Source organism: Coccinella septempunctata, chromosome 6 (genome assembly GCF_907165205.1).
Source record: "Coccinella septempunctata chromosome 6, icCocSept1.1, whole genome shotgun sequence".
NCBI lineage: Eukaryota > Metazoa > Arthropoda > Insecta > Coleoptera > Coccinellidae > Coccinella > Coccinella septempunctata.
The window spans coordinates 15,173,440-15,187,028 of record NC_058194.1 but is presented as its reverse complement, the minus strand read 5'-3'; the positions used below and the strand labels follow the sequence as shown (position 1 = coordinate 15,187,028).

At 32.9% G+C, this 13,589-nt stretch overlaps 1 protein-coding gene across 1 annotated transcript; it reads left to right on the top strand.

Annotated features, from left to right (window-relative positions):
- Positions 1–7,889: 7,889 nt before the first annotated feature.
- Positions 7,890–12,246, top strand: LOC123315641. Its single transcript, XM_044901416.1, has 3 exons — positions 7,890–8,027; positions 9,573–9,784; positions 11,998–12,246. The coding sequence occupies exons 1-3, from the start codon at positions 7,926–7,928 to the stop codon at positions 12,113–12,115; spliced, it is 432 nt and encodes a 143-aa protein (XP_044757351.1). The 5' UTR covers positions 7,890–7,925; the 3' UTR covers positions 12,116–12,246.
- The last annotated feature ends 1,343 nt before the right edge of the window (positions 12,247–13,589 follow it).

Sequence of the window (13,589 nt, the reverse complement as noted above, 5' to 3'; positions counted from 1 at the left end):
CAAAGGATTTCAGGAGATGATTGATTCAAAAATAGAACTATACCTATCCAACTTCAAATTGAGACTAATCACATTCGAATTGAGATTAAACAAATTCAAAATGAGAACAAGCAACTTCAAAATGGTGAACACAATCGAATTGGGAATAAACGCATTCAAAATGGGAATAAACAATTTCATATTGAGAAAAGTCATTTTCAGTTTTATTTCATACTAGCTGACCCGGCAAACCTAGTTTTGCCATTTAAATTATTTCTAGGGTAGATAATAATAACTAACTCATCGTGATTGTGTGACAATGTGGCATATGAGTAAAGGAGACGTGCTGTGGATGATATTCCATAAACAAAAATGTGTCGAAAACCTATAAGTACTCTATGATTGCTCGATTGGTCGTAAGAAAAAGGAATGCCACAACAAAAAAAGAATTGTCCAATTTGGTGCGATCGTTTGAACAATAAAGCATTTTGAAGTAAACCATAGATCCTTTTTTATTAATATAGATTTCAAGAGAATTGTTCAGAAGTAACTAAGAATCCATAAGGAAAAAACGTATTTAACAACTCAGAGTTCAGAGTTCTATATAAACTTAATTTAAAGTTATGTTTTGAACAATTCAATTGAAAATTTTCAGAATCAATACAAAACACTCAAAATGATCTGATCAATACCTTCATTATTTGTCATCTCCCAATATGAGATTGTTTAGTCCCATTTTGAATATGTTTATTCCCAAGTCGATTGTTTTTACCATTTTGAAGTTGCTTATTCTCATTTTGAAATTGTTTGATCTCAATTCGAATGTGATAATTCTCAATTTGAAGTTGGAAAGATATAGTATGTTAAAACAATATTTGTCCAATTTTCACTTCTATCGGAGTTGAAACCCTTGAAAGGATGAATTGACTTTTCAGTTTTGAATTTTTATCTACCCAATGAAAATACTAAGACATAAACTGGGTGAGTCTCTAACTCGTACAAATATTTTAACAGTAGGTCAAAATAAACACTTTTTTCCTGTACCATTTTTTCCGAATCGATTCGGTTTAAAACATACAGTCTGCTAAAAACTATAAAAAATTATATTTTTAACTTTATCTCACAAACGGTTATAAGGATAGAAATCAATTCTTATTTCTTACTTCAAACGAAAATAGACGATTTGATGTCTTCATTCTAAAAAATTTAGTTTCTTCAGTAGAAAATACCTCAAACAAACTATGATAATTGAAAAAAATAAATAACTTACGAACCTTAAAAAAATCAAAACCAATGCTACTATACTAAAAATTCAAAGAACCCAACTCTTGCAACTAAGTTGGACGCTATCTAATGAATATTTGATCCTTTTGTAAAATAAAAGTATTCCTTATATTTTCTCAAGTTATTTGATATTCAAAAATAAAAAATACCTGTGACATTCGGAAAATTGGGTACTTTGGCTGAATGAAACTCTGTTAAAGATCCACAGATGTGTAGTGTCATAGATGTAGCTTGTTATTATGAAAAAAATTTTGTTTCTCCAGGGGTGGCATAGCTCATTACGAGAACTTAAAACGGCTTTATCTTTTTATCAAGGCTGAATATTTTGACCTCAAGAATCTTTTGTTAAGATATTTGTACGTGTCAAAGTACCCCTGTAGTTGTTAATAAATCCTAGACATACGTCATACGATATTAACATGAAGTTGAAATAAACAGCACTCTCATCAATAAATTTTTGCATAACTCAGATATTCGCAAGATTTGGATTTTTTTAAGGGAAATTCAATTTTGTGACAATGAACAATAGCAATTCTGAGAATTTGCCATATTAACGAAGATATCTGTGTCCATAGTTTCAACATTTTTTTCATTAATCATCTTATATCACTGAAACCAATACTCTTATGGGACATTCAAACTCCTAATCCTCCTTTAATTTGAGGACCTCTATCTCCACTGACCCTTTATCCCTTACGTCACCAGTCACCACGGGCGCCCGCAGGGGGGGGGGGCAGGGGGGGCCATGTCCATGATTCTGATCGCCTTATTTTTTTTCAGCACAACACTTTCCATATTATCCTTTGTTTTGTGAAACTCATTGGTCAGCTAGATATAAATCTTTGCGAGTTTTCGCTGAAAACTTTGAAACTATATTCAAAAATAAATTTCAATGAATTCTTCAACAACAAAAAGAGCTGCTCAGTTATGAGCTGCAATAAACTCTTTCACTTTTGTGGTTTGTTTAAATATTCAAATATATTGGAACCAATAGCAAATACACTACAAGATGTTTTCATCAGTTTTGTAGATGTTCAACGTCACATAAATTTTATTATAGATATATGTGGAAAATATAGTTCCGATGATGCATGCTTCACAGAATTTTTTTCCAAAGCATCATCTATTGCTCAGAGTCTCAATATAGAAGGAGTCTGATATAGACTCCGAAACGTTACAAAGAATTATAATTTCAACGTTATTTATTTTGAGTTCATTGTCAGGCAACAATTTTTTCTAGTTAATTTGCTCCTGACAAATTAGTGCAAGAATTTACGCAGGAGCAAATCGTTGATTTCATTTTTAATTGATTTTGTTTCAGAGATTGGGAGTGAAAACCCTAAAAAGTTTATGAAGAGATGCAAAATCCTCCCAGAATAAATTTCAATCGATATCAGAGATTGGAAAACCACGAATTCGCGGTAGACAAATGTACATATCTAATTATGAAGCATCTTCAGCTGAAGATTACTTCAAAAAATCTACATTCATCCAATATTTAGATCATCTGATTTCATCCCTTGAAACTAGATTCTCAAAAGAACATGAAATGCTTTTTTCTTTGTTCAATATTTTGCCCAAGAATTCAAAATTACTAGATATTAAATCTTTCGCATTTAAGGTCGGCCATATTTATAACATTGAAGATTTTATGGAGCTCGATGCACCAGTTCGGTCTTGACGATCATTTAATTGATTCCATCTTTTTGGAAATTTGTCGATAGTCACCGTTAGAGAAACTTTTCTTTCAATAAAACTAACCGTAAATGGATATGTGATACATATTCTGAAAGAGCAACTCCTCAAGTTAAAAATCTGAAGATTTTATGGAGCTCGATGCAGCCGTTCGGTCTTGACGATCATTTAATTGATTCCATCTTTTTGGAAATTTGTCGATATTAACCGTTAGAGAAATTTTTCTTTCAGTAAAACTAACGGTAGATGATATTTTGCCCCCCCTGAGAAAAATTTCTGCGGGCGCCCATGTCAGTCACCCTGTATTAACTACTTTATCGTCCCTCGTTGTCAATGGAATCCTGATAACATAAGCTGCAGTTTCTTCATAACAACCGTGATGCACTTATTTCAAATCTGATAAAATCACATTATACCTATACTGACTGAAAATTTTTAATTGAAATAATTGGTAGGCCTAAAGAGGTGAACTCCTCTAGGAATTGAAAGGTTTGATCCTCCCTCAATGCATTATGATGAAATTAACATTCTCTTCTTTATTTCTGGTTATGGGTACTGCTTCCAATAACGTTAGTGGGGTGACTTAATGCATAAATCGTTGAAGGGGCATCTGAACGGAACCAATATCACGGGAAAGATTGATGTAGCAGGCGTATTACCCTGAGATAACAGGAACAAGCCACTAAACATGATATACAGGAGAGGCGGTAACTATGTTGAGCTATAGGAATATTAACTTATCTCCTTGATACGAACGGGATTCGACTTCGCTGATTTACGATCAATGCGTGTAAAAATTACGCTATAGTCTTGGAATTTATGAGGTAATTATGTAGATGATATAGTTAAGAAGGGGTGTTATTGCAATAATGTGAAAAGTTGTCTCAAACCTTACGAATGAAGGTCCTACCATGAGTTCACTCAATGAGGTTTTGGTCGAATGCTTGACTTGTTAGTGAACTTGCTTCCTATCACATTCATACAGCTTCAGATTTGTTGATATATTATTGACTTTAGTATGAATCAATTTTTCGAGTAGAATTCCAACTTGATGAATATCCTGAAAAATGAAATCTCAATAGTTATCAAGCAAGTCAAATTTTCAATCTGTATCAAAAAGGGGAAATATAAGTATTTGTTTTCAAACACGGTGTGTGTGGTGTCATGTTGCGATGGTTCAAATCCTATCTGACGAAGAGACAACACTTTGTTTCAGTTAGTGGTTATTCCTCCGGAGTTTTCGAAACAGATTCTGGGGTTTCTCAGGGTTCCCATCTTGGGCGTCTTCTTTTTTTGATTTATATAAACAATATATCAGAATGTGGGTGAGGAGCCTTGAGGACTGTGTTCAGCTCCAGCGTGAGCTTAATAATCTGATACGTTTTTGTCTTGAAAATCATCTGGTCTAAATGTCAGGTTATTACATTTACAAGAAATTCCCGTACTGTCTTGGTGGTGCGAGCGAAGCGAGCACGTTAATGTTCGAGATCATTAATCGCTCTATTAATAAACGAGTTGGTTACAAGTTTTTTACGTCGAGCACATTTCAAATTGAATGTGAATTCTTGATTGCAAAAATTTTCTATCGATACCTATACTATGTATATTCACATTTATTTTAGCAGTCGGTTGGCCTTGAAATAATTTTCTCAAGTCTTTGTTACTAAAACAGAGTAAGGTTGGCACTCATGAAATGTCGTTAATGTCATAACGCCGTTGCCACAACTGATATCAATTTTGATTACAAAAACGCCGAAAGTGATTGAAAAAAGAGACAGGGTTTCAGGAAGTGCTATTTAGAATTGGTCCGCTCATTCAAATATTATACCCTGATATTCTAAAATCCACAATACTTCAGACCGTAGCGGACATATTCAATGTAAGAGAATTTATAAAATGTTTCATCTGAATCTGAACGATTTATATTTCAGCTGAATATTTCCACAAATAGAAAGATTGTGAATGAAGAGGATGACAAAGAATTTCCTTCTATTGGGAGACCCAAAAAAGTGGTGGCATTTGAGAATTTTATGTTTGAGTGAATTAATGCGAAAAGTTTACTACAGGATTTTCGATGAATGTGATCGTAGAATAAGTTCCCGAAAATTGATTCTTCTATTTTTCATGTGACTCGTCCTATACATCGTTAATGTCTTAAGGTACCAATAAATACCTAATTATTATTATTATATCAATGTATTAAGATGAACAGCCACAAATACGCGCCAGTTGTCCTGTTAATTGTTTATTCATGTGAAATTTTTGTTCAAAGGTGAAGTTCATCTTAACTTGAAACTTCCTTTGATTCCTTTTACTTATATTGATGCATGATGTTTTTTGTTGAAGAATTTAACATTCTTGTAATTATCTGTTAATTCCTTCGGGGGATACCCATTCCCAACCACTGCATCATGTGCATTTCATCTTTGGGTTAAGATTTTTGAAATCTACAACTGATGTAACGTATTCAAACTTTAGCCAAAGAAGAAAACGAACATTAACTCTCCTGAAGCTAGTGCATATTATGATATTACACTGATCTATTGTATTTTCCATGCAAATAACTGGATTTGGCATGCCTTCAATCAGTTTGTATAAACTTCAATTATGTTCGTCACATATTTTCCGAAGAGATTCGACATTGTGATAAAATACGTAATAACAGAAACTTTTACGTAGAACGGGCAACGTAGCGTTGATTTAAAACACAAAAATGTTTTGACAAGGTTCATAACCCCATATTTTCGTACTATACAGAGTGAAATGTGTCAAATTTCCATGATCAACCGAGTGCTAAAATAAAAGTGAATGGAGTATAGTCAAATTTGACACCTTATAAATTTTCTATGTTCATAGCGGAATGTTGATATTTATGCGGCCGATCGAACAATTCGGAAAGTCCATAGAGGGCATATTCGAGTTGTGACATTTTGAGTAAATCACATTGATATCGTTCCCTATAATATCTGTTGAAGAAGTTGTGGAGCTGATGGAAGCTGGAGTTGTAGTACATAGATATATTGATTACTCTCTAACCATCATAATTTTTCTGCAACCTCCACAATTCATCTCTTCTCAATTCACCCGCTAGATACTACGAAAATCAATGCGACATTCAAATAAAATAAGTATTTGGGAAGCTGCTGAATACTTCTATGTTCGATGACCCATGACAATAATGCATTAATAGGAAATTAACCAATAAAAGGGTTCATTAACAGCTAATTTCGACTACGTTAAACAGTGCTATCATTAAGAGGTCGGCGGAAAATGTACTTTTCGGCTTATTCCTGGAAATACTGAAAATTATAATATCAGGCTAAAATTTTTCAACGTGATCAGTTTTGAGGATCGCAGGTCGCAGGATGGTTAATGATATCTTATGCTTCGTCAAACTACTTAACTTCATGATAGTAACCTTTTGCGTCATATAGATATCAATGTACCCGATGGGAGACTGAGATGTCCATATATTTTCCATCTCAAGTTTCGAAATACCAGATGCGCACAGAATTCGCCACAAAATGACTCATTTGTGTAACGGTGTGAATGATCATTTTAATTTATTTTCCAATACATCTAAACAGTTGCACAAATCCTTGAAAATTCGTTATTCTTTATAATAGTTCGATGAATGTATTGTTTCTTGTTTTCTTAAATTATATATTTTTTTGTATCATGCTATTTTTTTCTCTCTTTCTTAATGATCCATTTTTTGATTGAGTTCAATTGAGTTGTTATTCTTTTATCATTATATATATATGATGTGCCTACCTGAATTTATGTACATGTGGATACAGTAGTGGACTTCAAATAGTCTGTTGTATTTCCCATTTCTAATAAATAAATAAATATTGAATTGATGTGACAGATACTAGATGAATATCCATAATTGTGTTATACGATTTTCACAAAATGGCTTGAAATACCAGGTGGCCATAATACTGGTCTAAGCTCTATGTCACTAGACATCTGTGAATCGTTTAAACAGAGTTGCATTTAGCCAAAGTACTCAATTTAGTACCTAATATCACAGGTATTTTTTATTACTCAAAAACGGCGCATTATACGAGAAAATATGAAGAATACTTTTGTTGTTCAAATATTCATTAGATAGCGCCCAACTTAGTTTCAAGGCTTGGGTTCTTCGAATTTTTGGTATTTTTATGCCACATAATGGTATTTTTATGTTACGTACCTATCTCAACCCAAATCGACGATAAAAACAATAGGTTACGATCAATATAAGAAACTTGTCCGGACTCAGAAAATTGGAAGACGTGAGTGATATCTTGTGTTTGAAAAAGATTCATCAAATAAGTGAAAAACTATATTCCGAAATTCATTTCATTGGATAAAACCATTTGTGAGTTAGATGAAAAATATCATTTTTTATGGTTTTTCAACAGCCTGTGTCTTTCGAAATGAGCCGATTCGGAAAAAATTGTAAAGAACAAAAATGTTTATTTTCACCCCAAGAATCTGTTAAAATATTTGTACGAGTCAAAGTCTCACCCTGTGTAGTGAGTTTTAATTATCTTTTCCATGAGAATTTTGAACACACTGATGGATACATTTACGCAAATATTAATAGATATTCTTGTGCAAAATTTCGTGTGGGTTTTATTTCTCAAAAGAACAAACCATTTCTGGAGAAACTATTCTCCATACCTGCATTGCTTACCGCTCTTGTTATGAATAAGCAAGCAAAAATAAAATATCAAGAACGACTTCTTTGTCATGATATATTCAGATATTCAGTAATGACTCAAAATAGTTGGCTTAATAAAAGGTTTTGGGAAGGACGACTACAGTATAAGACCATTGATAAGGTCAGTTCTGTACTCCAGACAAAACGTCTGTAAAGTGCTTAATGAATTACGTAGAATGGTTACTTCCTTGATAGATAGAAAAAAACAATTGTACTTTATATAAAAGCGCTCATAACCAATATCAGGCAGGTTTAAATGTTAGTGCTCGATAGAAACATGCAAATTGATTTTATTCTCATCATAAACCTCGTTCCATTTATATGGTACTTACCTATATCGCACTCACAGGATCTTGAGGTGAGAATATATTATTCGATTTTGAAGCAGGGATCAATCATTCTAAACATTTTATATTGTGGATGAATGAAGATATACAATCACAGTGCTTTTACAACTGCCAGCATGAGGTTACAAAATAGATAGTATTATTCGGAAAAAAATGAAAAAATCTTTTTCCCTTTCATCCTCACCAATCTGAGAAAATGGAAAGAATAGTTTCAAAAACACAATTATTCGTCGCCGAAGTTTTTTCATCAAAATATATTTTCTCTCAAAAAGAAATTAATTTTTAAATCATATTATAAACAGAAATTGACAGCGCTCTTCTCAGATAATTTATCAAATAATACATATTCCTTTGCTTGGCTCCATTATTTTTGTAGTTTGTACCTGAAATTTTCTTCGCTTTCCACTGACGGAATTTGCGAATTTTGACGCCTAAGCCAATTTATATTCACAATTGGTATCAACAAAATACTCATGCTATAATATAATCAGGTTAAATAGATAAGGTTTTCCACCTCAATGAACCATCCATGTGTGCATTGAGTTATTTATTCATTGGGTACTTTTTATTAATCGATTTCTGAAAAAAAACTTGACAGAATAATATCAGTCCTTGAGAACAATTTTCCTCCTGCATCGTAAAGTGGCCATTCACGATGAAGCCGAAAGCATCGGGCCAAGTATGTACAGGGTGGGAAAAATTAGTTGTCTACTGATAGGATCTCCAGAACTATAAGAGCTAGAAGAAAACGGATGACACATTTCCGAACTCCTTTTCAGAGAAACAAAGAATGTTGAAAACCCTAGCCTCCTACGAGCCCGAGCCATTCGCATCGACTGTGTCGAGCCCCAGCAGTTTCCTAAGTTTACCAGTTCGTACTGGACCATGCAAATGTCTTTTTATTTTAACCGTGACAGGATCAAGATAAACTGACGTCCGTTAGTTTGTCGATATTTATCATTATTTATTATTTGTGATAATGAATATTGTTCATTATTCATTGAATTCATTATGGTCAATATTAACGTGGAACTTGTGAACAGCTTTTATTTTAAAGTTGGATTTCATTCAAGTGGAATCAAAATGACGACTTCTGGGATCATCCTCTATAATATCATTATGAATTTTTAGTGAAATTCATTAGCATATAACTAAGATCTGTTTATGCGGGTTTTAAGAGGAGATGCAAATGAACTCCCAACAAAATTTTTTGTTTTTATTAATGCAAAACAGACTTTCAGATTTTTTTTTAAAATAATATAAATATGAATTAAATTCGCTGGGCTTAAATCGAAGCAGATGTTCCTCAGTACGATTTTGGCGCTTGAAACTAACTGAAGTAAGTATATGGCACTAAAGCTGATAGGTTTGGAGTCCCTAGGAATTGATGGATATTGACTCGATCGAAAACTCAACACGATCATGAGATGACTTGGGCGATGGTTCGATGACTCTACCGTGAATTTCATTGATCCTCATGACCAACAAATTGGTTATGTTGCATCAATACAATGTATTTTATGATTGTAATTTTGACTACAAACATTTGATTCTAGGAAAAGAATTGGCTAGATGCATGTGACATTCAGAGAATGAAAAAAGGAGGTTTTGAGGTAGAACCTGCAAAACCAACAACTCCAAAGCCACCATCTCGTCCTTCCCGACCACCTGTCATACCTATCGGTGCAGAAGGTGTTGTTACTTTCAGACCCTTGGCACCTAAAGATGATTTATTGAATGCAATAAAGCAGAAATTCGTCCTGGACGTGTAAGATTCACACCATTTCCATTTTCTAATCAGAAACGATCAACTTACATTCAGAAAACATTACTTGTATTTCGAATAAGTAAAGTTCATTTCAGGAATCATCAGTTGTAATTCAGAGTAGTCAATTTAAATTCGGAAATGGTCATTTGAAATGCATTTCAGTCGCTGTTCTTTCAAAAACCTTCAATTGTGGTTCAAAAATCGGTGAGATTCATTTCAGAATAAAATATCAATTGTAATTTAGAAAGAAATTAAATTCCTAAACTTTTATTTTCTTGAAAAGTACTCAACTGTATGTAGGCTTGTAGAGGAAAAAATACGGTAATTAGAACTCCTGCTACAGCCATGTCCAGCAATACCAGCTTTATGGAAGAAGCTGCTATGCTGCGCTGCTTTATAGTTTATAGAAGGCTAACGGCCAGTTTAAGGATAGTAAAATTCCAAACCTCAATTATTCCTTTCAAAAATTAGTGTTTTGAATTTAATTGGAGCATAAATCCTACTGGAAGATCCTGCAATTTGAACTCAATTAATTTAATTATATTTCAGTGTAAAAATAAGATATCTATTTGATATGAGACAATGGGATCACGACCAGACTTTCTGCAACACCCTAAGTAAGTGAAAAGAGGTTTTTTCCGAAGTTCATTTTGGATCACACAAATTTTGTATTTTTTCTAGAGGTTGGCACAAAACGCTCAAAGAGGCATTTATAATGAATATGTACTTTCTGAGCTATCAAATAAATCTTGTAGAAAACCAACACACTTTTAACTCGAATGTGCTCGATTGAGTACAACTGTCTATTATATCGATCATTTCATGTAGTTGTACTCTAATATTATGAAAATGCGTAATTTTTCTGATACAACTTTGAATGATTTTCTTGAATCTTCGAACATTCTGATTTACATATGACGGTTTCTGAAATACATACAATTAATCTAATTTACAATTGATATTTTCTGAAATATATCTGGCTAAACTGAATTTCAAATGACCATTTCTAAAATTACATTGACTTATCTGGAATACAATTGACTGTCCCTCAAATGAACTTGACAAATCTGAATTTCAATCGATAACAACTGAATATGTTGTATAAGATGTCTAAAACACTGGTGTGTGCACTTGTCACTTTTTGCAAGCATCAACATTTCAGAAAATCGGGGATATGGGATCAGTTTCGTGGCGGCGCCACCATGTCATTTGCTTCGTTCTATCCTTGTTCCACCAAAGGAAGTCCAATGATACTCTCTCGTTTTATTTTGTTTTGCGTTGATATCGAATGTCGATCAACGAGTTCAAAATATGAACTGGTCCATTTTGTCAGCTGTTAAGGATTATTTGTGATTTACAGTTTGATTTTCGTTGTAAAAACAAATCTGTCAATATTTCAACACTATCGAATAAGGGTTCGAAGGAGTATTTACTGTTCTTCTTCAAGATAATTTCTGTTTGACAAATTGAATTCGTTAGCGGCATAATTAAATATATGATATTAATAAAACATTAATTGGTCAAATATCCAATATATTCGGTTGACGGAAAGGGAATTTTCACTATATCTACTCAGGAAGAATATTTTAAGTAACAGACTCGAATAGATTTATGTAATATTTCTGATTCTCAAAACATGCTCACAATTCACATGACGTATTTCCAATACAGTTTCTTTGAAACATTGCTGAAGTTTCCATAAAACTTAGCTATATCGGTCCCGAATGTTCGTTCATCTCACTTGGTTCTGCTTCAAATTCCAACAACACCGAATTCTTAGCTGTAGTTCTTGATTTTCCATACAGAAAACTGAACGACATGCTGAATAAATGAATGTTCTACATCCCTTTCTCGAAACTAATACATTTTCACACACCAATAATCGTTTATAAATAAAACATATTCGTGAGTCGTAGGAAGTATTCAAATTATTTTCAAAAATCAATTGACAATGCTCTGTCAAATTCCAAACAGCGCTACCTACATTGGGAAAAACGAAACTGATTCCATATCCCCACGAAATTAAAAACAAAATCGAATCAGTGAATACACATTCATATTTTAGACATCTTAATGTTGTAGATTGAAATTTTCAATGAATCAAAAGAATTTACCAAAAACCCATAGAACATAGAACATCTATTTAATCATTCATACTTCAATAACTTTTAACTTCTTTTCAACGATTAATGGTAGTTACTCTCTTTATATAGGTTGGAAAGAGGTGGTTCCCTGGAGAAAGGCGATTGGACGAAAGATGCAAGAGGATTTATGTCAGATTTCTATGGTGATGATGATGATGATTATGATTATTACTCTTCCGGCGAGTGAATTCAATTTTTTCAACGATTCTTCTGGTCGGCTTATGATTTCCGTACTTGTATATATAATGCACGATTAAAAAATCCCAGATTTCCATTTGGAAATTGCGAAGACCAACAAATAAAATGTTTTGAATTATAGTATATTTAATACACTAGTCACCCCGCACCCATAATCAAGATGCTATTCACTGCAGAGCCAATTCTACATAAAATACAGGGCCCTAAAACAATCGAGCCTATGTCGATCCAGAGCTGTTTCCTACATAAGTTGCAATCCATTCTAGTGGAATTAAAATGACAACTTTTTGGGTTCATTTCCTAATTCTCAAATATTTAGTACAAGGACAACTAGGGATGATTAGTCCATTCAATTTAAGAACTGAATGATCATTTGAAATTTATATATATTCATATCTAATAATTTCAGAAAGCATCAATAGTGAATCAGATTAACCATATTATGTATTTCAGATATCGTCATTTGTCATTTGTAATTCAAAGAGTATGGATATTATTCGAGGCTGTTTCTAAATTACAATTGATATTTTCTTCTATTCTACACGCTGACACGCTCCAAGAATCGAAAAATAGTTGCAACCTTAACCATCAAGTATATCTCATCTGGTGCCTCTTAAATAAACTTTTCAACTTTTTCATGTGTGAGAATTTTTTATTTTTTGATATCCTTCACTTTCCCGTTTCAAATGTGCCATTACCTTGAAATTTTTACAAACATCAACACCATTGTTAACAAGGGCGCCTTGTTACCAAATCAACACTTTTATTAATTATTCCACTATCGACAAACATATTGAATAATCAAGAACCAGTGACAAAAATTGCACAAGAACGCAATTTAAATGACAACGTATTTTTTATTTGCCATTCACAACAATCTTGTGATTATTTGAATATTAAAATGTCTTTTGAAGTTTAAAGTCATTCCAAATTTGCGTATTTTATTATCAAATTAGGGAAGTTATACAAAAATATTGTATAATATTTGTGTTTAAAGTGATATTATTTTTTCGTCCCCTTTTCATTAACAAAATAAAACATATTTATGTTCGACTGAATCATAAACACTTTATTTATGAATTCGTTTAGTGTCCATAATTGACTACTTTATTGGACACCACCGAGGACACCACTTTATTGGACTCAACTGTCACTATCATTCTGTCAAGTAAATATAAAAGATGCAAACAACACTTTATTCAAGGAAGAAGAATTGAACTTTCGGCCTAAAAACAAAATTATGAATAACTATTCTGAGAATTAGTGTGGTAGTGAATATTAAAAACACATTCTTTGTTATTGTAAAAATGCATGCTTGAGGATGTCGAGCTCGAAGTGGAAGCACAGTTTTCGATCTGCAATACTCTTGATGCTAAGCATCAGCTACTTCCTGGCTAAATATTCTGGTGGCAACACTTATTTTAGTACTTTCCGATTCATCTATGTAGTCCATAGCGAAGAAC